General features: G+C 30.4%; 1 protein-coding gene across 1 annotated transcript; it reads right to left on the bottom strand.

The window, feature by feature from the left end:
• LOTGIDRAFT_231195 (hypothetical protein) lies at positions 1 to 27,517 on the bottom strand (the record flags this gene model as incomplete). The annotated part of the gene is made up of 36 exons (XM_009052213.1): positions 1 to 323; positions 662 to 838; positions 1,772 to 1,909; positions 2,268 to 2,351; positions 3,353 to 3,514; positions 4,113 to 4,286; positions 4,447 to 4,668; positions 4,960 to 5,106; positions 5,447 to 5,620; positions 5,878 to 6,099; positions 6,293 to 6,439; positions 6,691 to 6,864; positions 7,039 to 7,176; positions 7,496 to 7,579; positions 8,124 to 8,270; positions 8,490 to 8,663; positions 8,881 to 9,102; positions 10,017 to 10,157; positions 10,436 to 10,603; positions 10,855 to 10,992; positions 11,207 to 11,287; positions 11,934 to 12,080; positions 12,290 to 12,457; positions 12,728 to 12,868; positions 13,133 to 13,279; positions 14,972 to 15,118; positions 16,394 to 16,567; positions 16,778 to 16,915; positions 17,433 to 17,691; positions 18,225 to 18,377; positions 20,024 to 20,211; positions 21,593 to 21,701; positions 22,308 to 22,521; positions 25,605 to 25,670; positions 25,868 to 26,057; positions 27,496 to 27,517. 36 exons carry the CDS (start codon positions 27,515 to 27,517, stop codon positions 1 to 3), a joined length of 5,700 nt encoding a protein of 1,899 aa, XP_009050461.1.
• Between the last annotated feature and the right edge of the window lie 469 nt (positions 27,518 to 27,986).

Genomic DNA, 27,986 nt, shown 5'->3' with positions numbered 1-27,986 from the left:
CTACAATGCGATTGTTCCAGGACTAGTTTTGTTGCCATTTGACACCCGGTCGTCCATGTATGTGGAATCATGTTTTTTATCTAATGAACAGGTCATCCATGTATGTGGAATCTTGTTTTGTATGAACAGGTTATCCATGTATGTGGAACCTTGTTTTTTATCTAATGAACAGGTCATCCATGTATGTGGAATCTTGTTTTGTATGAACAGGTTATCCATGTATGTGGAACCTTGTTTTTTATCTAATGAACAGGTCATCCATGTATGTGGAATCTTGTTTTGTATGAACAGGTTATCCATGTATGTAGAATCTTGCTTTGTATCTAACGAACAGGTTATTCATGTATGTAGAACCTTGTTTTGTATCTTACAAGCAGATCATCCATGTATGTGGAATCTTGTTTTGCATCTAACAAACAGGTCATCCATGTATGTGGAACTTTGTTTTGTATCTAACGAACAGGTTATCCATATAATATTTTGTGGAACAAGATACATTTGGTTAATCTAAAAAGTGCCATTGTTTATTAAAATTTTTTGATTGCATGCTCATGAAATGGGTTCACTGTTTTTGAGGACCACACTGTAATTATCTTAATTACATTAAATTTTAATCTAAATTTTATTAAATATATATTGTAATCTTTATTACTTTACTTACCATTAACATCTAGTCCACCATAGGCTACTTGTATTTTATGTTTACCAACTTCTACTGGTCTATAAGTCACGTTATGTTCTCCAGCTCTGCCCTCAACAATTTCAAATGGTACAGTACGACCAGATGGACTGGTTATCATCAAAGTCTGCTCAGCTTTACCTGCTCTTGTACCATCAACTACAACAAATCAAACATTTAATTTAATGAATATTCAATGGAAGCAGTAAAAAGGTGCAACCACTACTATATATCAGACATAGTCAAATTTCTACTAAAAATGGTATCACATAATGAAAGTTGACATTGGTTTTAAAATGGTTGAGAGCCAGAATGGAACTGAATTCATCTATTTTGCCTTGAAAAAAATTCCTTTTGTTCTTGTAAGCACATTTCTTCTACTGAAATTTGCTCTGAAACCTGCCAAACTACAGTCAGTTACTGTAAAAATTTTGTGGCAGATGATACGAGCATATCAGGACATGCTCAATTTTCTGGAACACTTGATGTTACACTGCCATTGGGTTTTGGTCAACATGGCATCCTTTTCAGATAGTCCTCATCAATACATTATATAATCTATATTGTTATATATATATTTTTTAGCACTTCTAACAATTTTTCACCAAGTAAACAATTCTTTAAAGAAATCCAGTCTGAGTACCTCTTGGAGAATCAAAAAAATACACTCTTTTCATATTTCTAAACATGTTGATGTTGTATATTAGAGTTATAATAAATATAATAAACAATATTGACTGTCTATAGGTCAACTATAATCTATATTATATAATATAATATCATTGAACCAGAACATCACTAAGCTTCTTAATATCATTCAATAAGTTGTAATAACTAACAATAATCATTGGATCTTCAACTGTTTTAGTTTTAGTTGTTTTATGTAGCGAAATTCTTTACTATAGGACACTGCTTCTTATCTTCTTATCTTCCATTTGTTAAATAACCATCTTTGGTACATTTTTATAACAATTTTATGTCTCATAGTCTTCAGTCAAAATAAACTTTATTTTAGTAAATCCATAAAAAAAAAAATATTCAAAATTTAAAGGACATGTAATAGAAAGGAAAATGAAAATGTTTGACACAAACCTGTAAAGCCTGCTGGTTCATTAACATTACCATTATAAAAATTATCAACTCTAACTCTAGCTATATCAAATACTTCAATATAGAATGGACTGCCTTGAATCTGTTGTCCAGCAAATGATACATCTACCATATGTCTTCCTACAAATACAAGGAATAAAATATTAAACTTAAAGCATCAGCTTCATAATTAATGGGAATTAAGGAACTGGTCTGATGAAACCAATAGATGCTGAGAGAAATGATTATACTTTTGTTTACATTGATCTTGCATTCTTATCTGTCTTTTAACCTGTACCCCCACCTAGAGGTTGGAGAACCAATTATTTTGAACTTGATCATCACCAGGATCAAGAATGGAATACTCTGGTTCCATAACCAATCCTACCATAACCATCTTAGATCACTCATAATGACATAGCCAGGTTGGCTTGAAAAGAGCTAGTGCTTTCAGTTTTCTCCATGTGATTCAAAGCAAGTATCAGTCAAAATGTATTACCTGCTACATTAGGTGTCCATTCTACTTTATAATCACCATTAGGTTGAGTTACAAGATGAGCTGGAACTTGTTCTCCTGATGGTGCTGTAATAAAAACATTTTAACATCTTAGAATTTAATCATAAATCATCACTGAGATATATTATAATAACACATTTACAATTAAAAATTCAATTAAAATGGTCAAAGTTTTGGCAAGCTTCATTACAATATAATTTATCTTTATAAGAAAACAAAATATAAAATCAACACAATACATCAATAATCATTATAATAATAAATAATACAAAAGATAGATTTATATTTCAAATTCATCAATCTTCTTTCAGTACTGATTCATTTAAACGACTTGACTCCTTTCTTTAGCTTGAAATAATAATACAAATCATATATACATGAACTAAATAATACAACCTTCCCTATCTAATACATCTCTAGGCTAAAAATCATACTCACAATTCCCCACATCCAGTTATATATAGCATAGTCAGTTATATATAACATAATCAGTTATATATAACATAATCAGTTATATATAACATATTCAGTTATACATAACATATATATTTCATTCAACTTAAAATTCACCTGATTATACCTGTGATATAGCTCAAACATTAGTTATTTCAAAAATAAGAGAAATAACAAAGAAATGATGGCTTCTGTCAAAAGAAGCAAATGTAAGAAATACCTGACTACATTTGTAAAGAAAATTTATAGTATTATTTATTATTTTTGATCATAAAAAGATCCTCTAAGCATGGAATAGTAGTATTATAAGCTTATCACAGGTATAGAAAGAAGAAATCATAAACAAAGCAATCAACTGTTTATATGCAGTTTATAATATACCAAAACCATTGTCCATTCTGTAATATCAGAATCAACCCTAGACCGTCAGAATATTATACAACAAATTCATTTTTCGACTAAGGACTGATTATACAACTATGATTTCCAAAAAATACATTTTGTGATCATATATGATATCACAATGATATGATCATGAAAGGTAACTGCAGATCAAAGAGAGAAGCCTATTCCCCATCAAGCCATTGCATGCATATGTTGTTTTGTCTGTCAACCTTGTATTGCAATATTAAGTAGATTCATATCAATCTGTTTTCCATTCATATGTAACATAAAATGGTGATTTTTTTCATTCACATTCAAAGCTTCAACACTTCTGAAACTGATGGTAATAAAAGTTGGTATCTCATCTTCTACATTGATAACAACAGGACAACCTATTGATATAAAAAAAAATACATTTGATAAGACAATATAACAATGTAGTATTATTTCAAATATAGAACAGATAATAGAACATGCTGGCCTTACTAAAACACTCTGTGGCTATAGTTCCTTTAGCAAGAATCTTGGTAACATGAATTATGGTGTAAATTTTTAACTACTTTTCAATTAACTATTGATAATCCTTTAAAGTTGGGTTTCCTTATCTGTTTGTGTCAAATTAAGCAAACTATTTGATTAATTGGTGTTTCTAACGAATTAGCATGTATTCTTTATCATATCATTATTTTCTTATATTGCATATAATTTAAGTTTTAACCAATCATAAATGTACATGTATGTACAGTCTGGATAAACAAAAAAGACTTTTTTTTTTAACCTTTTTTGATCGGTCACTCATTGGAATTCTGCTGGTAATTCTCTTCTAATTTAACTATTTATTAATTAATTATGGACATGTGAGACAAACTGGTACTTTTCCAAGTCCCTGTCCTAGTTTTGTATACTCCAAAACAATTCAGTACTGTGATTGTCGATAGCGTATTTGAGGTCCATAAGACTACAATATAAGACTACATTATAGAGATTTACCTGGAATTGGTTCTTCATTAAATGTAGCATTAACTTCATAATGGCCTGATTCACCAGGATTAAATGTATATCTATATCTTCCTTCATCTATAGATTCTCTATAGGTCTGTACTTTATGTCCATTGTGTGTTACTACAGCTTCTAATTCACCTACACCAGCCATTGATGCATCAACTAGAAATAGAGGAATATACATTTAAAAATTTATTTCTTATTGCTCAATTAACCACTTATTGTACAGTATTTCAACAAGGAAATTATTCCAGCTATTTTGAGAATAGAACCCATATCTACAGTCTAATCCTAAATGGTGTCATATATATCTTCTACTTACCAGTAAAGCCTATTTCTCTCTCTTTCTTCCCAGTTCTATCTACATCAGTAATACGAACTAAACTAGGATCAAATGCATGGCTTATAAATGGACTACCATGAAGTTTATTTCCAGCAAAGAAAACATCGATAAAATGAGATCCAACTTCCATAGGAGTAAATTCTGCTCGACAAATGTGACCTTTACGGCTTAATTTACATGGTAGTTCATGACCAGATGGACCTTAAAGAGAAAGATACATTTGATACAATAAAGGAGGGTGGTGCATTTGTCCCCACGGAATATAGTTTGTACCCCCACTTCATATATGAGAAACATATGATTTTCATACTTTTTTGCCCCAAATAGTTGTCAGAATGCACCAAATCAATTTAAAATACCCACCATGGCAAGCAATCTCAATCCAGCCAGTTGTCCCTCCATTAAATCAATCCACCCACTATTTGTATCACAGTTCCAGAAGGTTCTAGCCCTTGCCACTGTACTTATGTTAGAAAGAATGTTTTGACTTACTGACAATCTGTACATCTAGATCTGTATCATCCATTCCATGTAAATCTAGATTAAACCAGGTTTCACGATAAACTTGAGCTGATCTTAAACCTTGTCCACTCATAGTAACACTACTAGTATCAATAACATCAACATGGAATGGTGAACCTGAAATTATATTCCATTTAAAACATCATTCAAGTTGATTATGTATATACTGTATAATTGGGAATATAATACACACTCCTTCTTAATTCATGCTTCCATTAATAGCTCATTAAAGCATATTAAACAATTTCCAGGAATGGCTGTGGAATTATGGTTTAATTTAAAGTCATATAGCAATCAAACTCATCACTATGGGACTACAGTTGATTGAGAAAGCAAAGAGAGCTCTTAAAATAGTATGGTTGCAGCTTATGTTCTTTCAATGTAGCCCTAATATGTGCAAAGTTTTAAGTATCCTGAACTTCAAAAAGAACCTAAAGCAAAGAAGAGTGAACAGTACCTGGTATAGGATAGTTGTTAAATAAAGCTGTAACATTATGAGTTGACATATCTTTGGGTGTAAAACTCAGTTCATATCGTCCTACACCTACTTCACGGAACTGACTAGGAACCAACTGACCATGAGATTTGATTTCTGCTGCCAATTCTCCTTGACCTGCTGCTGATGCATCAACTAAAAATAAATACATCATTCTCATTAGTTAATTCACTCAAACACCATTTACATTTCTAATCAGATGTTCTGTCTTAGACTTGATATTTTCAATGGATGACATGTAAACTGTTATCTGCTAATATTACAAGTTAAAGGTTAAGATTCACTTTCTCAACTGTTCAATAATTAAAATATAGTAACAGTTATAGTTCTACACAGAAGGTGTCTACATGCTTTCTTAATACCAATTTTTCTCAAGATTAAATTATTCTTACCATGGAAATAGATAGGTCTTCCTAAATAAGCTCTATTAGGATATTCTACTTTAACTAATGATGGATCATAAACATTGGATATAAAGGGACTTCCTTTCACTTCCACACCACCATATTCTACATACACCTTGTACCGTCCTATTTCTTGTGGTGTATAATCTACTTTATAGTTGGAATGAGATGAGCCTGATATACGAGCTGGTATTTCATGTCCTGTTGGTGCTGTCAAAATAGAAGAAATTGATCATGAGCCTTATTTATTCAAGTTCAAAAGGATTGTCTTGCTTATCATGAAATAAAATAGGCTTGTCGCTTAACCCCAAAGTTAACCTTAAACCTTATGAGTTACCTTCTTCCTCAGAAACAAAGTGTCCTGTTTTGCATATTTTTTCCATTACAAGTAGAAGATACTTACAGATTACTTTGACCTCTAAGTCACCTTCACCAGCATCTTGAGGATCAACTTTAAAACTAGCTAGTACACCTGATGGTATTTGTTTAACTGAATCATTAGATACTATAACTCTATCACTATCTAATATACGGCATTGGAATGGACTTCCTGCAAAAAAAATCATATATACACGTATTAGCCTACTGAAAATATGATACATAAAGTGGTAAAATGATACATAGTGATCACAGATGAATATCAGAAACAAAAATAGCTACAAGATAAGTCCATTTAAATCATCATTAAATTCATGGAATGTGGTAAAAGATGTTAATTAACATACCTGGGACAGGTTCTCCATTAAATCTAATATTAACATACCTGGGACAGGTTCTCCATTAAATCTAATATTAACATACCTGGGACAGGTTCTCCATTAAATCTAATATTAACATGATGAGTTCTAGCTTTTTGTGGTGTGAAAGAAACTTTAAATGACATATCGCCATCTTGTCTGACATAATTAGGTACACTATCATGATCAGCTGTAACTTGTATTTCTAGATTTCCATCACCTGCTTCACTAGCATCCACTAAAATTATATACATTCAATTGATTTACTTGTAATCCATCAACATTTCACAAGAAAGGGGATGGGGGCTGTAGAGGTATCAGATCCTAGTTTACTACAGATATCTGGTTGTTATAACAATATTGAAGATAATTCTGCTGTTGCATTCTACTCAGTAAATTACTCAATACTTACATGTAAATGGTACAGGTCTTCCTAAATAACCTTGACCAATATGTGATACTTTAACCATACTAGCGTCAAAAGCTTTAACTATATATGGACTACCATTAATAGACATTTCAGCATATTCTACTACCACACGGTGATCTCCTGTAAATATACATTGAATAGTTCTATGAAACTGTAAATCATGTTTATTCCAGCAGAATACCTGTCATTTCTTTAATATTCAACCTAAACAATAATGTCATTTTAGTAAAATATCAATTTTCCTGTAGATAAGAAACATAAAAGGAATTCAATTCAATTGTGGCATTACAGAATAATTTCCTCTGTGTTACACCGAAAATAATACTCTTTAAGACTTTCTTCATGAAGTTACTATAACATAAAATTGATTCAACAATTTCAGAAATACAGGGCAGTTACTCTTATAATAGGGTCAAAGTACATAGCGAAACTATCCTACCTATCATGTGAGGTGTCCACTCAACACTAAAAGTATCATCATTTTTTTGGCGTATTCTAGCAGGTGTTTCTCGTCCATCAGGAGCTGATAAAAAAATTGGAAAACAATTTACTGATTCAAAAATTACAAGCCAATAAATTTTGTAATATTCATTTTGAGATAGATATTGTAAAATTAAATATAAATAAATTAATTAAAAAAATATAGCAACCTACCTGTAGTTCCTAAAAAATATATCAGAAAAGATGCCCAAAGACTAACCATCACCATGATCTCATTACAGAAATCGAAAGCAGAAGAAACAGAAAAAATATCGCGTAAAGTCACATCCCATTACATGCAATTTTCAGTTTTGTGCAACTATGTGTAAATGCTGCAATAAAAGTTTCATTCATTCATGACTTGATACATTCATCCAACTCCACACTTCTTTCATTCAACCAAAAACAATGATCTTGATCCAAGATGATCATTGGAATTTCAGCACAAAAAAATCTGTAAGCAAGGGTAGTTCCTCAAAAGTGATCGAGGCTCATGCTACCTGAAAACAAATTGTATAGTTACTGTACATGTACAATAGAAAACTCCAAAAAAGGACGTACAACGGATTATTTTGTTTAGTACTTACACATTACCCTAACAGATAAATCAGGCATAGCAGCACCAGGAGCATGAACAGTAAAATTAGCTGATCTGTGACAGGACACAAGACTTAAACCTTCTCCATCAGCTGTTATTCTACTAGCATCTAGAAAATCTATTTCAAATGGACAACCTGAAGGATACAAAATAATGTCTATAAATTCATTGAAATTACAGCATCATTTTATTCAAGAGACAGCATTTATATATCACAAATAGATCTTTCTTGTCAAAATGTATCCAAATTCTATTTGTAAAATCCTGAAACCCAATTAGGCTTCTGACTTGGGCCCAACAAGATCTGTCACTTTCTTACATTTATTAGAACTTAAAAATACTTCATCACACCTACCAGGTACAGGTATACCATTATAAGTAATATTAGCCTGATGTTTGACAGCTTGTCTACCAACAAATGATACCTCATACCTTCCACCACCTAATGATCTAGCCTGATTGGGTATATTACGTCCATGAGCACCAACAGTTAACTCTAGAGTTCCTTCACCAGCTGATGAAGCATCAACTGAAATAGTCAATATCAAACCTATACAGTAATTGATAAATGCAGCTCTGATGATTGTAAAAATATGTGTTTCTAATCCAAATATTGAAAATGCAATGGTTTGTTTGTAAAACTTTGTCATCCTTCTCACCAGTCACCTGGCCATCATGGAAATTGAAATTCAAAAGTCTAAATTGTCAGAAGTAAATTTACTATACTGTTGTAGAAATATACTGACCTATAAATTTACATGGTATACCAACTATTCCTTGAGGCATCTTAGATACTTTAACTTGAGTAGGATCAAATGATTTGACTCGGAATGGACTACCTTTAATAGGTATACCAGCTAAACTTGCTGTAACTGTATAGGTACCAATATCTCTAGGTGTGTACTCTACTCTAAAACCACTAGCTGAATTTCCTGTTATTTGTACAGGAACTTTCTGACCCATTGGTGCTGAAAATCATAGATTTTACATTAGCTTGGGAGCAATATCAAAGAATTTGTTACTTCATATCTCTAAACTTTTGACTCAATAATATCATTTCTGGCCAGGTCAGGTTACCATCTAGAATAATATGTTAGTTCATTAATTCTTTCTACAATTCATGTTCTATGCAGCTTATGCCTTTTTGTTTCACTTTAGACAATATCATTGTAACATTGCCATACATTAATAATGTATTTTGTAGCAATTTTCTTATACTGATTTTGACACTGAGTTTTCAAAGATGAATCTTGAATGCAAAATTGATTACTTATGTAATGATGAAGTATGATAAAATAAAAATACACAGTCTAACCTGTCTTCTGCTTCTTAAATCCCAACATGCATTTCAACCTTCAACTTTAACCTTATTTTCACCAATAGATCTATAATTCCCCTTTGATTAAATATGCTTATAATAAACCAAAATCATGCAGCATGCAAAAATAATACTTAAAATTTGCATTTTCTTTTAAAAAAACAATACTTCTTCTAATTCTTAGAAGTCATAAATAATAGATTGTATATAAACAAAAAATAAACAGAAAATATAATAAAAAGCCCCACACGAATAGTGAAATAATGAGGCCCTGATGATGAAAGATTATGATTTAAATAAAACACAAAACTCGTTTTATAAAACTTTATTGTTCATACACATTCAATATCATAATATACTTCATCAATATTGTATGTAAGAAAATATTAATGAATTTGTAATGAAACTTGCCAAGTAATACCATATTACGTTCATATATATTATATGAAGGAAAAAATTCAGCATAGAAATGTTGCTGATACATAATCAAATAGAATGGAAATTGTGTTTCATTATAAACAGTTGATTATGATCAAAGTGTTAAATAACTATTAAATAACTTACAGAATACTTGAGCTGCACAGTTAAACTGTTCATTGCCTTTAGTCTGTATAACAAACTCAGTTTGTCTGTTAACAATTTCTACAGGGTTTATATTCACCATGGCTAAACTCAGATCTCGAGCATTACAAGTCAATGGGGTGCCTGAAATACCACACAAAGATATAATTGCTGTCTGAAAATTTAATTTGAGTTTTGGAATGGGTTACAGCTTTTCTTAATATAGCAATTTGACATTGTGAATACACAGCCAGGTTCATACTCAGACAAAATTAACTGAGAAGCTGAACAAACAAGTATTAGATCCTTTAAGACAACCAATCAATGCTAGATTTCAGTTACCAATACAGGTACCTTGACTTCCTCTGGAGATATTGTCCTTAAATGACTGCTAAGCTGAACCTTGGTACAAGATAACTTACCTGGAAGATGTTCTTCATTAAAACTAATATCAATAGTTTGTGGACCTGATTCTACTGGTATAAATGATATACTATAAATTCCATCATCTTGTACCTCCACCTCATTAGGTAGATTACCATTATTAACCATAATCTGTAGCTGTCCTTCTCCAGCGTCCTGAACATCAACTAGAATAAACACATCAGATATCTGACTTTATATCAAGTTCATGCTGAATGATCAGATACTGAACTGTTTCAGCTTCTATTCCTATTAAATATTTAGGTTCAGATCGTTTTGTTCAAAGAAATTCCTTACTTTAATAACTTCAGCTTTCTGGATCATATAATAGCAGCTGTTAAACAGAAAGCATGTGAAAGAGTGAACAGAGGGTCAAGATAGTCAGGTGTCAAGGCTCCCTATTTAAACAAATACTTACTGCTAAAATATATAGGTTTATTAACATAGCCATCATCTGGTGGATCAACAACAATAGCTGAAGTATCATAAGCCTTGGCTATAAATGGACTACCATTAACTTGACTTTCACCACATATTACTCTGATTTCATGATCACCTACAATCCAAATATGTTTATCTTAATGTCCAATTTCTTCAAATAAACCACCACATTTCATGACTTCTATATTAAACTGATACAGTATAAGATGAAAGGGATTGCTTCCAAAAATTGATACCATAATATGCATAATATCACTATAATTAGGCAGATTCCTATCCATAATCCCCCATTAAGATTAACTAACTAATAATGATTAAACTTGACTTACCGACTTCTGTTGGTGTATATTCCACTCTTATATCATCTCCAATAAGTGTTATATTAGAGGTAATAGTTTCATCATTTGGTGCTGAAGTAAGCAGTTATATCATATTATGACATAGAAACTTTTAACATTATCCTAATTTATTTTGTGACTAGGTCGAAAAGACATATAATAACTATATCATTATGAAAAATAATATACAATATTTAATATTGAATTTCAAAATCTGAAATCTACAACTCTAAAAATCAATAATGATGTGAACACAATCAGTAATATATCTATCAATTTCAAATCATTGTGTAAATTTTGCAAAAAATTAATGAAATCTACAAAGCTCAATCTACAAATTTTAAATCATTAAACATAAGTCATTTAGAAGTTGAAAGTGCACAAATAAAGTGGATCTATTTTCAGTTATATTGAGAAATGTGATCAGTGTTTGATTTGTTAACAGAAATAAACAAATGAAAATTAAAATAAGCTAAGCAAAGGAACAATGAAAATTGATGAAACAACAAACACACAACAAGTTCACAACAACACAACACAATATAAGCATACAACAATACATACAAGAATTCAATCATCAATCATCATTCAGACACATGATTTTAATAAAAACTTAAAACTGAACCCTTATAATTATTTAAACTTCAATTCAAATAAAACCTTAAAACTTCATGCAGCTGCCCGGTAACAGGGGATGTAACTCTGGCCTGTATCCTACCTTTGACTATAATTTTAACATCATCTAAAGGACTGCCATCACTATGAATTTTAAAATGGGCTCTATGATTGATAGGTATCAATTCTAGACCACTACCTGATGCTGTAATTTGTTGAGGGTCCATCACATAGACCTTCCAGGCGCTCCCTACAATACAATGAAGTGTATGATTCTCAAGAGGTGAGTTATATAAATTTTCAAATTACTTCATGATGTATGCAAACATATCAATATATTTTCATCTCAAAATCAATTCTTCTAGTCTTACTTTGAATGAAAAAATTACTTCTTCCATTAATATTTTTATATTTTAAGCATTGTGCGATTACACTGACATAGATTATATACAATCTTACCATCAACAGGAGCATTATTAAACGTCATCTCAACATAATGTGTAATAGGTGCCTCAGGTAAGAATGATGCTACAAACTGATGGCCACCTTTATTTTCAACACTACAAGCTACCCGTCCTTCATTTACCCGTATTTCAATATTTCCTGAACCAGCCAGGGATGCATCAACTGAAATAAACATTTGTAATACCTGTAGTATTTTTTCACAGATTAAACTTTGTTTTTAAAAGCCATACAATCATCTGTTTACAAATTTTCAGAATACTCAGTGAGGGCATCTTACTTATCAGCAACATCTAATGTCACTCAGCTACTTTCAACTCAACATCTTTTCAAAGTCCACACAACTCATAATAAAATGAATTAAAATACTTTTGACTTATCAGCTAACTTAGGGATAAATATAAAAAGTTTAACCAGGTAAATAAGGAAACTTACTATCAAATAATACTAGATTTCCAGCTAATACTGTTTTTGGCATATTACGAACTGTAAGTTTACCAAGATCATAGACTTTACAGGTAAATGGTGAACCACGTAAAGGTTGATCATAAAAATATACTGTTATTTTATAATCTCCTGTAAATGTAAATGTTATGTAAATTGTATTCAATAACAAAAAAATGCACATAAAATACTTGTAAATTATAGGGAACCATTTATAAAATTCTTAACTGTTTTTAATGTTTTTCATTGACATTCAACATTCAAGGCTTCAATATTGCTTCATATTTCAAATATGTCAAAAAAATAAGGGTCTGAAATATATGTGACAGCTCTAAATTTCTCTTTATTAATGGTGCCAAGGAATCTATTCTCAAGATATTCTTGATTACATCTTACCAGCTTCCTCTGGATAATACTCAATTCTGTAATTCTCTTCATTTTCTTTTATAATCTTTTTACTTATTTTCTTTCCATTTGGCGCTAAATTCAAATCACAAGTACAAATCTCAAAATATTTCTCTTTATTTAGAGTAAGTATAAAAACTAGGTGAGGATTTAATTTACATATAAACATGCAATATTTAAAACAACGACCAATTCCAAAAAACCATTCCATGTGAAAGTGACAACAAAAATTAAACATTTCCCATGAATTGTGGTGTTTAAATAATTAAAAATCATTCACCAATTGTTGATTAAAAAACACTGAAATTCAGTTACTGAATATACTATAGTTGTATATATTTAAGCTACTAATACATTTTATTTTTCAAACATAAGGGAGGGTAATTTCTAGAATATTTTTCTCTAGAATTTTAATTACAACTGACAATAAAACTTTATTTAATGTAACATACAGTGTCACTTTTCAGAATGAATAACCAAAGTTTGGTTAATCTACAATAAAACAATTTTCATTTGAACTTCAAGTGAACTAACTTAAATTGTCATTCTATACAGTAAACCTAGAATCTAGGAATCAAATCAAATATCAAAAGTAGACGTTTTAAATTAGGGAGTGTATATCTTTAAGATTTGTTTAAAACATGCAATTTTTAAAGTTGGATAACATTGGTAAGCATTTGGTAACAGGATCAAATATATAAACTTTTTTTCAGCTGCCTTTTATAATTTCATTTCCTATACTCAATCTATCTCTTGTAAAACAGGATTTCTTGGAATTAAATGGCAGTTGTGTCTGGTAGAGACTTTAACATTTCTAACTATCATAATCAAATTAAATTTTTATAATAAAATGATTAAAAGACTTAAGAATTACTGTTCATTTTATTCAATTCAATCCTTGATTTAAAAAGGGAGCTGAAATTTGTAAGTTTATTAAGGGAGGTTAAAGTTATTCAGTAAATGAATCTCAGACAACCAAACATTATACATACCTTCTACAGTTGTTTTAGAGTTACGCTCCTTTATTTAGCGGTAATAAACAGTTAAGTATTAGAGGACGGGTAGGACTGGGAAATAAAATCTACGTCTGCATTCCAACGCCAGTAACAAAACAAAACTAAACACGTACAAAATCATCTTATAATTTTAGTCAGCACGGCTTTCATGAACAATTTAACAAGTACTACACTTTCACAACACTCTACAATCTTATAGTAAGTATATCTGATATGGGGCCATCTTGTTTTCAATCTATTCAAGGTGTTGACCACATCTATTACCATACATAACACATGCCAAACATGTATTTAACATAGACACCTATATGGTACACCTATGGTAGATATTGAAAATGCAAATTTTATCTGAAACATATCATATAACCTTTCAACCCAATATTTGACTGCATTCATATATACATTCTGTTCCTTGTTTGTTAACCTCTACACCTAAACATTCTAAAATACAGGTACACAATATTCATATCCAAATAAAAAATAAAGCATTGCCAACCACAAACATACATAACCCTCTCAAGATAAAACAATAAAAAAAGTGGAAAAAAGCTGTGCTGACTATAATACATATCATGCAAAAACAACATAACACATATAGATATATAACACATACTAAAACACATACAATAAATACAATATATCATTAATAGGATGCAATGGTTAGTAGCAGGATCATGCATATTAGTAAATAAACTACAGTTAACATCTATTGTAAAGATATATATATATATTGAGAATAGAGTAGATAATGTTCACGTTATATGTAGAATGAGATTTCTGTTTGTCATAAATATATAAGATAAATAATACTCACAAACCACATCAACGTTGATATTGCCCCCGCCAGCTCCCTGTGTCTGTACATTAAACGTGGCTGGACGATTTACAGGAACGAGACTTAGACCATCACCTGTCACTGATACCATACTAGAATCTACTATCTCTAGTGTGAATGGGGATTCTGAAAATAACACAATTTGCAAAGTTTAGAAAATTTCTGAAACAATTAATAAAAATTGTAACATATTCACCTTGACTAGTGATTGTAAAAAAAAAAAAAATTTTTTAACAACATTGATGAATTAATGAGTAAAATAAATATTCATATTATACTTAACAGTTTTAAAGAAATAAACATCTTATTATTCATTTAAAATACCTAAAATTCAAATCAAAATTCATTGATCATTATTGATTTTTAATGACATTTATTTAGCTTATTTCAGCCTACATTCTTTTTTTTAGAAACTTTAACTGAAAGATAATAACATTGAAAGGAGAGAATTCAGTACATGTATACCAGAGAACCATAGTGTAGAAAACCCTAGAATTTACTTCAATATTTTACTTTAATTAGTCTTTTCTCATCTAAGTATTAATTAATTATTATAATAGAACAGCACAGAAGTGAGTAAAGGCAAAGACTACTGACTCAAACACAGCCAAATTGACAAAATGTGACAATATGGTGCAAATATGTATAATGTAACACGAAAAGCAGAGAATTAATAGCATAATATATACACAATTTGTACCAGCAAGTTTTTCTATCTCACGATTTGATTACTTCAAAAAATACTTACACAATTCTAAATTGTGAAAATTCTTTAAAAATCGAACTCTTATAAAAATAAGAGTAAAAAGATTACAGAAGAAAAGAAGAGAAATGGGAATATTGAAATATACAACTCAGCACTAATAAAGCAAAGCACTCAGTAGAATTTCCTGACAAATCTGGACCTAAACTTTCCTCGGACATGATATATGGATGGTGCAAATACAGGCAAGGGGTAGGTCTTCATACAACTCCATAATGATATATGGATGGTGCAAATACAGGCAAGGGGTAGGTCTTCATACAACTCCATAAGTTAAGTCTACCTATCAGATACATTTTGCTTCTGTGAGGAGAACAGGGCAGAATATTCGGTAATGTCCTGATGGATTTATTAATGGTTCAGTTTTGTATAGATACGGCAATGGTGCAAAAAAAAAGCTATCCAAAAACTGGACCGAAGCAACTTGTGTGACATTAAAAAGTGACATTTTACGTCTGACCCTAAATGTACCAATATTCTATCCACATATCATGCCCAAGGATAGGACTATCCACAGACCCACTTTTGTACAATCTGTGCATTACTTTTCATTCTTGCTACTTATCTAGCTACTGAAACATGTGCCCGAAATGGAGTAAACTAAATAATAATCCAATTTGAAGATATCTTGGGCTTACTTGGTACTTCTTCACCAGCAAATCTAACATTAACTTTATAGGAACCAGCTCCTTGTGGTGTAAAGTTAATCTTATGATGTCCATTGGACTCCTGGGTAGTATAACATGGTATATTCTGTCCCTGATAATTAACAGTAACATCTAAATCACCATCTCCTGCTCTTGATGAATCAACTAAAATAAATAATCTCCTGAATTACATTGGTCATCATATGGCAATCCAGCAATATATCTTAACTAAATTGGTCTTCTTTAAACATTCAAAAGTGAAAGTTGAATTCCCTATATGGACAGCTGCAAGCACATAATTCCAAACTTTGACTAAGACAAAAAACATACTAACAAAACAGAAACAACAAGAAAGATGAATCATTAACTCATTACCATTAAAAGCTAAAGCTTTTCCAACAGCACCACCATCTAATCCATAAACATCTACTGCATTAGGATCAAAAACCTTAACAGTATAGGGACTTCCTCCTACATGTTGTCCATCATATGTTACATTCATCTGCCATTCCCCTGAAAATAATTTCCCCATTCTTTTCAAAAATCTTTTTTTTTTTTGTCAATTATTCTTAATTGATTGTTAAGTCTAAAAAAAAATTATTACAATCATTTTATCCAGACATAGTAACAAATATTATGATCCCATGCAGACATACCCATTCATTTACATTGTGTAATTTATGTTTAGCAACACTTTTATCATGCTGATGGCTCTGATTAAATATATACCTTATAGTGAGTGTCATAATTTCAATTTTTTATTAAGTATTTTATGTCAAGTCTTGATCCTTGTCAAAATTGTTTACAGTTGCTTGAATCAAATGAAAACACTATGTGGCCGATATATTTGAGGTGCCAAAATCCAGAACAAACAAATAGTAACATACACACAGATCTGATGCACCAACTTTAATCTGCCCCAATACCCAGGATCCATGAAAAGATGGCACATTGAACCATTGTACTTCTTCTTATAAGGCCTTGTTTTTAACATGCTGGTATAAAATACATTTTTATGCCTTCAACTTACCAACTTCAGTAGGGTTAAAGTTACCATTATGAATTCCACCATTATCAGATACTGGTAGGTTATGTACCCTTCCACTAGGTGACCTAGCTTCAATCTGAACATTACCACGGCCAGCAGCAGATGTATCAACTTTCATATCTGTGACAACACCCATGGGACATCTTTCTATTGGTCTACATGATACTCTAGATCTATCTGATGTTACTTTGAAATTAATAGGACATTCTGATATAACTTGACCTTCACAGTATACATTTAACTACAAATAAAAATAATAAAAAATATGTTTCGAAATTAAAGTGTCGTGTAAATGTAGAGTTATGGGTTTCAAGGTAGTAGCACAATTAGAGTTAGAATGAGACCAAGACAATATTTGGGGCATGGCCTTGGTTGACTTTAAAGAATTGAAGAAAATGAAGACACTGAAATTAAGTTCATTGTTTCAAAAGTGTTGTATTTGCCTTCATGATATGCTTTGGCCTTGGATAAGTTATTTATGGAATATTTGAAGCAGTTGTTGGTAGTTTTGTAATATTCGACATGTTCTTGGTTTTTGTAATCAGCAAAGATATCTTTGCACATGCCTCAACAGTCCATTTTATCAAGAGGTATATCAAGGAATACACTTGAACCTGGCTTTTGGTTCACACTGGTTTAGTAATTCCAAGGATGTGTATGAACATATCTCTGTCCAATTTTATCAATGTAACATTTCATAAACATTCTGAATATTTTGGGCAAAAGTAACTGTTTTGGAAATAACAACAATTCCACCCATTCAATAAAACATACCTTATGATTACCAGTTTCAGTTGGAGTAAAGGTACAATTGGCTGTTTTACCACTCCAATTCATCCTAACTGGTACAATAGAATCAGGACCAATGATCTCTGCTCTAACATCATGTGGTAACACATCAGAGTCTACAGACACTCGGAATGATTTCTAGACAAAATTAACACAGAAACATATTTCAGACAATGTTTCAGAAAACTTTTATCAAGCATTAATTTTCAACTTAAAAAAAAAGACATGCCCATTTACAATATAGAATAAACCAATAGAATGACCCAAAAGTTTAGAAAATAATTTGACATGCAAAATGAGACGAAGTAAATGATGAAATAAAAATTATAAAGAGAAAATTAAAATTTTTAAAAATGATTGGTAAACAAACATGCAGGCAAAAGATATATTTATCCTTTTTGCTACCAAACAATTACTACATGTGTTAAATATGTGAAGATTGAAATTCTACTGTACAACATAAATGATAGTGTAAATCAAGAAATACTACTAAAATATCTTAAATATTATAAATATAACCATTGATAGATTTGAGGAAGCACATTCATCTAATCTTATATTCCTAGAAAGAATTGATAGTACTGCCATCAATAGAAGAAAATAGAGAATTTTCACAAAAATATGGTTAATAGTTGATTTTGTTGATAATAAACAAGGCCAAACCCTGATTTACACTATCAAATAAAACTACTATAGTACTCATATTAATTTTCTATAAACATAAAAAAAAACAATGGAAAACAGAAGAAACCTTGTACAATTAGTGAAACAAAAAATACAAAAAATACAAAAACTAGGTGCCTGCTTGCTTTATCTTTACACAAGTACATTAATAACAACCTTAAGCACTATAAATCTAGTTTAATCAAAAACCATGGACAAAACAAAACCTGTACCATTACCATGGTAACAATTGAAATTATTTCATCCAATTGTTTCTTCAATTCTGAGTAGCAAAAGTACTATACTACTAATAATGTCTAAAACCTAAATAATTTCAATTCTAATTCGAAAAGAGGTTTACTTCTTTTTCATATTCACAATCATCAGGTTCAAAATCCAAAATGGTGGTTGATTTATTAACAGAAGTTTCTACACTTCTGACTTCATTAGTTCTTACAATTTCAGGTTCTAAGTTTACCCTTCCTGTCCTTTCTTCAGTAATAATTTCAGATTCCTAAATACATGTACATATGGAAGATAAATTTTGTATATCCTGATATAGTACCTAATATTGTCCTTGCCATGGACATGACTTTCAAGTGCAGGGGAACCAAAGAGAAGAGCTCAGATCTAGAAGAAATTCAAATAAATCTTCAATAATTCACTTATTTACAGGAATTACAAAATTCAAATTTTCAAATTTATCTTGGTGAAGAAATTCAGTCTGAATCTTAAAGAAGTATTAAAAATTCTCTAGATTTTAGCTCTTCAAAAAAAAAAGACAAAAAGGAGAGGTTTTACCCCAAATGAATACATACATTATCAAAACAAAGCAAAAATCAGAACATGCATATTATGATAGGAGTACAACATGCAATATATTGGAAATAAAGAAACTAATACTTTTAAAATATATGTATCAAACATACTATTCTGTTTGAGATTCCAGCTTTTGCTTTTCAACTCTTCTATTGCGAAATCTGATTCAATGAAACAAATTTTCATATCATCTCAGTTGTAGGCCTCTAGGACTTATTAAGGTCTCAATTGCTTGACAATTGTTTAGGTCTTAAAAACAACATGTTAGACTTCAAAGGCTGGATAAAAAGGTTGACTATTACCTCTTGTCCAACTTGAACATTTGAAAAATCACCATTAACACTAGCTTTCTCAGCTACTACTTTCCTAGGCGTTAGACGTGTAAAATAAGCAGCATAAGCCATAATACCAAGATGTTCTACATCAGGATCAGACATTTCCTTAGCTGATAGAATTGGTTCAATTCCTAATTTCTTGGCGCTATCCATACCTGTTAAAACATAAGAGAGTTCCAAATAGTAAGGGGACACAAAAATTTGGCTCTATCAATTTGTTTCAAAACCATTTTAAGGCATTTTTTTTCAAGGTCAATTTATGTAACAATAATCAATTAAATTAAACATAAGTAGAAAATTAAAATATAAATAAGAAATAACTGCTTAGACTTTTTGGAGCTTTTTCTTATCCTTAGAGACAATATGATATGTTTGTGATTTAATGACATAATTTCAGATGATAATTTTGTGGGGACTAGAATTCTGAACACTTTCAGCAGATTTTTCAGAAAATTCGGAAGAACAAAAACCCTAAACACAAGATAAAGAATGAGAGGAGAGAAGGAAATATTGAAGATAACAGTCTGAGTCCAACACCTTTCATAAGAACAGTCAATCCAAAATAGTATCAATATATAATTCCATACATAATTTTAGTACTTGTCTACTAAAACTACTGTAAAATATTTTAATATAATTTCTCATGCTCTATACAATGTCTTCATGTTATTAATTTATCATGCTTTAAATCCTTGGATTGAATGGTTTATATATTTTACATTTTCAGATTTATTACAAAATGTTTCTCAAAAAGATATCCAAAGTTTCAATTCCCAGCAGAAACAGTGAAAGCATGATCAGATTTTTTTCAAAATCATAGGAGAAGAAAAAGAAACTTGAAGGCCGACTAAAAAGTTTTGAGCCTTCTGTAGAAAATAGTTACTTAGTTATAAAATTCATAAAAGTCACAACCCATTATTAGCTCAAAACTTTTCAGTCAGTCCTTGTAGAAAGAAGAAATTCCTTAAAAATACCAAAATGAAACAAAAAAACAGTTCTACATCCTACTAAATATATTTTCCTTTATAGAAGAGTTTGTGTATTGAACATGCGTCAATTGACTAAATGGTTTACTTATCATGAAGTAAGAAAGTCTAGAATTTACCTGCTAAAATGTAGTGCAATTCAATATTAGGGGAGTTTATTATTTTATTACAAAATTATAAGTGAAATTGGTGTAGGGAGGAAGAAACACTAAGTTTATTTCCTCTTCATTTCACTTAACTAGGCCTCAGTTGCTTCAATAACCAAATGATAATTTTTTTTACCCCAAATGAAATTTTCATGACAAACAAGACATTATTGAAGTGTTCTGTTGAACAGGACAGGATATCAATTGTGAAACAAGAGAAACCAGCCACATAATTAATCCTATTACCTTTTAAAGAAGTGCAAGTATTGATAAAGTTTAAATCAATTCAAAATCAAACATAAGTTTAAGTAGAACTAAAGAAACACAAACTTGAAATGTTTGGAAATGATTTGGAAAAAATGAAAGTAAACAGAACAATGAGAGAAATAAATAAAAACACTAACCTGCTTGTAAGTTTTCCACATTATTTGATGTCATATTTGGCCAGCCTTGAGGTTCAACCCCTAGTGATTTAGTTATATTACATAATAATTTACCATCATGCCAATCAGTCTATAATATCAAGATTACAAATACAGATTACATACAATACATGTACAATAATTAGAAATATACAAAGCTGACAATTGTTACTCTTAGGTCTAAAGTATAGCATGGAATGTCAAGAAGAGAAGCTGAGATATCATGGAATGACAATAAAAAAAAGCTGAGAAATCATGGAATGTCAAAAGGGAAGCTGAGAAATCATGGAATGTCAAAAGGGAAGCTGAGAAATCATGGAATGTCAAAAGGGAAGCTGAGAAATCATGGAATGTCAAAAGGGAAGCTGAGAAATCATGGAATGTCAGTAAGGCAAGTCTTGAAATCATGGAATGCCAATAAAGGAAACTACTTATCATGGAATTTCTGCATGGCAAGCTGGGAAATCATGGAATGCCAGCAAGGAAAGTTTTTTGTGTTTACATAAAGGTATATAAAGTACAATTTATATGCTGATAGTCTCTAGAATTTGAAGATTAGGATATTGCATTAACAATTCTGCATGTCCAGAGACAACTTGATATTTGATATGATTTTATTATAGGTATTGAATTGAGTTTACGTATATTAAAGTCATTTGTTTTGATGATCTGAATATTCACTGTAGAAATATCTTACCGTAAAGTTGTTAATAGATCCATGTTTTAATAAAGATCTAACATCTCTTAATGTAGCATGATAACCAGGAGAATCTACAGTCATATAATAGGATAAATACGTCATACCAGATAGATCATCTAAATGGGGACTGGAGAAATCTTCTGGGCGTACAATAATAGGAATATTAAACTCATTTTTAGCCACATGCATAGCATTGGAACAATTCTCTAACCTGAAATTATCATAAAAGAAACAATTCGGCTGAATGTGTTATCATATCAATCAGTCCAATTCCAACTGCAAATACACAATTAATAGATAATGAAAATATTACTACCAGAATAAGATGAGGCATGTATTAAAATTTATTAAAAATGAAAATATAGAATGAGGGTTTTTAACAATCTTTTTGATTTTTTTTCTAGAAAGTGTGGTTTATAAATGTAGGTCAATAGTCAAAATTTGAGTTGACTACAATTTAGATAGTGTACACTATTTAAACCCAGATAATACCCGAGTAGTTGAAATGTAAGCAGTCTAGAGACTAGAGGAGACTGGAGGTGTAATAAAGATTGTAATGAAAATGACAATAGGACAGTAGTTTTTATGGTTAGCCCTCCAGCTATGAGATAAATAACACTCAATCCATAACTACCTCTTACCAACATTATCAAACTTTAAAATACTGGATTTATTTCCTTCAGCAAGTTTAAATGCACTTTAGAATGATCAAAACAACAATCTTTAATATTAGACATAATTCAATCAGAATTTGAAGGAATTTAGGGCAATAATTCTTTGTTGTAAACATTGTCTTTTAGAATGCTGATGAATATTTTTGACAATGTCCATAGCCATCACGATGGCAACAATTTGCAATGTCATTGTTTCAAGAATTTCAAAGAAAAAAGATTTTAAAAATAATCACGTAGTAAACATCTTGTTTCCAGTAATTACATCAACAATTTTAAACAACCTTTTCATCTATATCAGGTAATGTAAACTATTCAACTATTTACTTTCTGATCCAGATGATTACAAAATAAACTTATAACCTGACACAGCAATATCTACAGTTTGTGATGAAAACTGGGGTAGCCTACGTTTAATATATAAATGTGCAGTTAGATATAGAGGAAAGGTGAATTCTCTTACAACATCATTGAAACCAGCAGGCAAAGCTATATGTATCAGACTTATTTTTCTTTTTCAATGTGAACTATTTGATACATGACAAATCTTTAAGTGGCCATTTCAACTGTTGACTATTTACACAAACCAAATTTTAACAGAACGCCACAAGGATAGTGCTAAACATGCCTTATTAGGATTGGTTTACTGGTCAGAGCAGACTGGTAGTTCTAAAATAAATAATGACACACTTTCACTAAACTCACAGCTAGTTTACTTTCTAAATTTCTTCAATTATGGTCAATCAAGATTTTTTCCCAGAGCCATTTATAATCCAAGGACAAATATCTGAATTATCTTCTAAGGATAAATATCTGATTTATCATCTAAGGACAAATATCTGATTTATTATCTAAGGACAAATATATGATTTATTATCTAAGGATAAACATCTGATTTATCATCTAAGGACAAATATCTGATTTATTATCTAAGGATAAATATCTGATTTATCATCTAAGGACAAATATCTGATTTATTATCTAAGGACAAATATTTTATTTATTATCTAAGGACAAATATCTGATTTATTATTTAAGATCTAATATCTGATTTATCTTCGAAGGACAAAAGTATCTCTATAAACCGAACCTACTACAGTTGGATAGTAAATAGTAACATGTAGATAAAGATTGTACTATAATGTTGAAATGGGATCAAGATTTCTCAGATAATAAAAAACATATAGTACAATAATAAATGTGATACTTCCTTTATATCTTTATATCTTAGTCATGCTTGAACAAAACATTACAATAGTATTAGACTTAGTCTACTAGTATTACACAAAACCTGTTATTTTCTGGGTCAGGGGTCACATGGACTTTTATTCCTGATCCATCAGTAACAAAAGGATTTCTAGAAATACTATGTTCATTCAGGAGATACAATTTATGTTCAGACTAGTATCACGAATATCAATAGAATGTTTCTAACGCTGTTTATTGTTTTAAAATACCACATTGTTTGATTTTAATAAATCATTGTAATGGTACAGATAGTTGAAGCGTGCCAGTTTGTAAAATTTGTAAAGCAAATATTTAGATGACTATAATAAGTTGTGCAATACCTGATTATCTCAGCTGTATATAACACATAGGTAAACTTATTATAAAGATATTTTTTACTGGTTATAGAGAGGGCAGAGAGTTTATTTAGCTAACATAATAAAAATTACATGAAAGCTTTATCAATAATATTCAAATCTAATCAGAATTGGTCACACCCAGTTTATTAGTTATATACTGAAAGTTAAGATTCATATAGACTCTACATGACCTTACCCTTTTAATATAACTTTAAAAACACCCAAAAATATCATACTTGTCCTGGCCCAACAGAGCTAACAAAATTTGAATGAATGCCTTATGGATTACCTCATTATTATCTTATTCATTTATTTCAAACTTTTATCTTTTAATAATATACTGCACAATGTTGCTTTTATGAGGCATAGAACACAAATATAATCCATTGCAGTTTTAGGACAAAATATTGTGCAATACCATTGCTAATGTCACTTATGACAGGTCAATAAAAAAATGAACTTTGCAAAATGTACCAGAAAAAATTACACAAAAATTTAAAGCTAGTTTTCTCATTTCAAAAGAGCTGCTAGCTGATAAATCTTTATCATTTGAAGTAATATAGTTAACTTTAATGGAAAATATCATTACATCACAACTAAGCATTCTTTTGAGCAAAAATCACACATGACTGGTAAGTACAGCTGAATAAACAAACCTGTTGCTGTCAAGTTTTATAAACAAGGTAAAAATGACAAGTAAAAGATCTTAAAGAAAGTTAATTAAAAGTTGTTGTGCTATAAAAATCAATAACTACTGATTGAATATTAATGATATCTCAACCTTCAACATTATATATTTATATTGGTTTCTTATCAGATTAGAGTTTGGTCCTAGAAAATATGATTGAACTGGTTCTTTTAAGAATCAAAGGACACAGGCTATGGTGGAATTCAATATATACCATAGGAGTTGATAGGTCTGAAACAATTCCAGAACAAAGTTTTCCAAGAGCTTAAGAGTTGGAACTCTGAAAATCTACACTCATATTGAAAATTTTCAAGACATTGTTATCAAAGGAGGATAAAAATATACTTACCTATTTTGTCTACTAAGTTGTTTCCAGTTAGGGCATAATCCTGGTTTACAATATTCCAATAAAGCACTGAAATCAAAAGTTACATATATATACACCATTTGATATGCAATCGATGATTGTAGAAAAACAATTTTATTATACGAGTTTTTAGTTTTAAATCATCTTTTAATAAAGTTATATATGTTATATATAAAGTTAGTTATGTTTAGCAACATCAATTATTACTGTAGTTACCAGGTACCAAAATATGAAGGCAAACTTACTGTAAAGCAACACCATCATTCCAATCTGACGTAAAATTACTGATATTACAATCTGGTATAACAGCTTGTAACCAAGCTAACATCAACTTCTTGGGTGGAAATTTGGTCTTTCCTATCTGGTATCGTAAAATTAGATGCCATATTAATCCCAGAATTAACTTTTGATTACCATTGACGATATCTTCACTTCCTGCAAAGACAAGAATATTAACAATTCAGAGCATAGAATACCAACTGCATTAAACTGACTATAGCAATAGCCAATCTTGTCTTGTCTTCCCTTCAGTAACTCGTTGATATGACTATTTGTTCTATAGAAAACATCATAGCAATACAAAATATTTTGAATCAACAGAACACAAAATTAAGAACAGGTTGCTTATTCTGAATCTGTTTGGATTAATGAAAGGGAATTTTAGCTTTAGCTTTAGAAGATTAGAAGATACCCATGCCTATTGTCAAAATTTTGAGTTCCATAAGGATCTTATTGTATTGTATATTTTCCCCATGCAGTTTGTCAAAGTAGTTAATTTTCAACTACCAAATCAAACCAGCAGCTGAAAACTTAGAAGGTTATTATCAAATAAAACTTAATATAAAATAATGTATGTAAGTATAATGAAATGTATTATTATAATGTTATATTTTCAACCTGTTACAATACATACTGAAATATAAAACTCATGGTGTTATTTGACATATAGTACACTATGTCAGTCAATAGATGTTACTTCACCTTAATCCACAAGGTTAATTTAGATAATATAACAGTATTCACTTAATCAACCACCAAGCTTGACAATGTACAGGTATTTTGATGGTGTGAACACTATTAAACCCCCTGTTAAATCTGTTTTAACACCTCCTGGTGGTGTTATTGTTAGTTAATAGGATATTGGTTTTTAAAAACTTTGTAGTCTGTGATATCAGTTAACTAGAGGTGAACATGAACCTTGTTCACTGTGTAACATTGCAACATTTCTGATAACTCTGATCTTGATGGGTACAGAACTCATATAAAATGTTTAAGCCATCTGACTGGTCAAAGGAGAAAGTATTGCAGGGATTTCAGAAAGCTATAGATGTAAGTTTACTGCCTTCTGTGGAAGAAATGACCTGACATGGTGAACATTCTGAAAATATCAAAAATATATCAAATTCAGGTATAGATTTATTGCATGAAATATACTTTCACAAACTGCATTTTGCTTTTAGTAATTCTATATGAGTGTCTCTGTTATAATTTACAAAAAGTTATACATAAGATACACAGAATTGCAAATATATCAACAGTTACAGAACCAGAGCCAGTTTAACACACTTAACTCAACCAACCAAGCAAAAATATTTCATAGAAATTGTGTTATAAGTGAGTCTCAAATTGAAATTCAATAAGAGTAAAAGTATACTCTTCTCTGTTCAAACATTACAATACACAGACGAAAGTACTTTCTAGTAAAAATACCCCAATTCAAATATTTCAATGTAAATAGTATTATTGTAAGACTATTTTTTTCTTGTATGCCATTTTTAAAATCTATAACTTGTTTTTAACTGTTTTTATATTTGACATTATATTTGTTATTCTTGTAGAATGGTAACATCACATCATTAATACAAATCTTTACCAGTAGTGTTTCTATCAATCATTGTGGAAGGGCCCTTTGTAGAAACAACACTGATCTTTAAATCATGTTTGTGAACTACCATTGATCATTTCCTGTCAATCATGGTACATTGAGCAATAAAATCTTTCAAGACATGAAGATTTAACGTTAGACAAATATGTTGAAATCATCAAACCAAGAATTTCCCTGATTTACTGGACACAATTATATGGATAACAATTACTTTAATAAATAACTTGCAACGTTTCAACAATGATGCTTTGCTTTGCTTGACATCATCGTCAAAATGTTGCAAGTTATTAATTAAAGTAATTGTTATCCATATAATTGTGTCCAGTTATTCATACCCCAGTTACTAAATGCCACTCAAGGAAATTACCGTTAACTGATTGGCAATCACTGAAATGTTAAGAAAAAAGTTCTGAAACTTGGCACAATTTAGCAAATGAGTGTGTTTAAATGAGTATGATCAAATTTCTACCACTGAATAA

Source organism: Lottia gigantea, assembly GCF_000327385.1.
Source record: "Lottia gigantea unplaced genomic scaffold LOTGIsca_18, whole genome shotgun sequence".
Lineage (NCBI taxonomy): Eukaryota > Metazoa > Mollusca > Gastropoda > Lottiidae > Lottia > Lottia gigantea.
The sequence above is the reverse complement of the archived record's forward strand: the minus strand, read 5'-3'. Positions and strand labels throughout refer to the sequence as shown.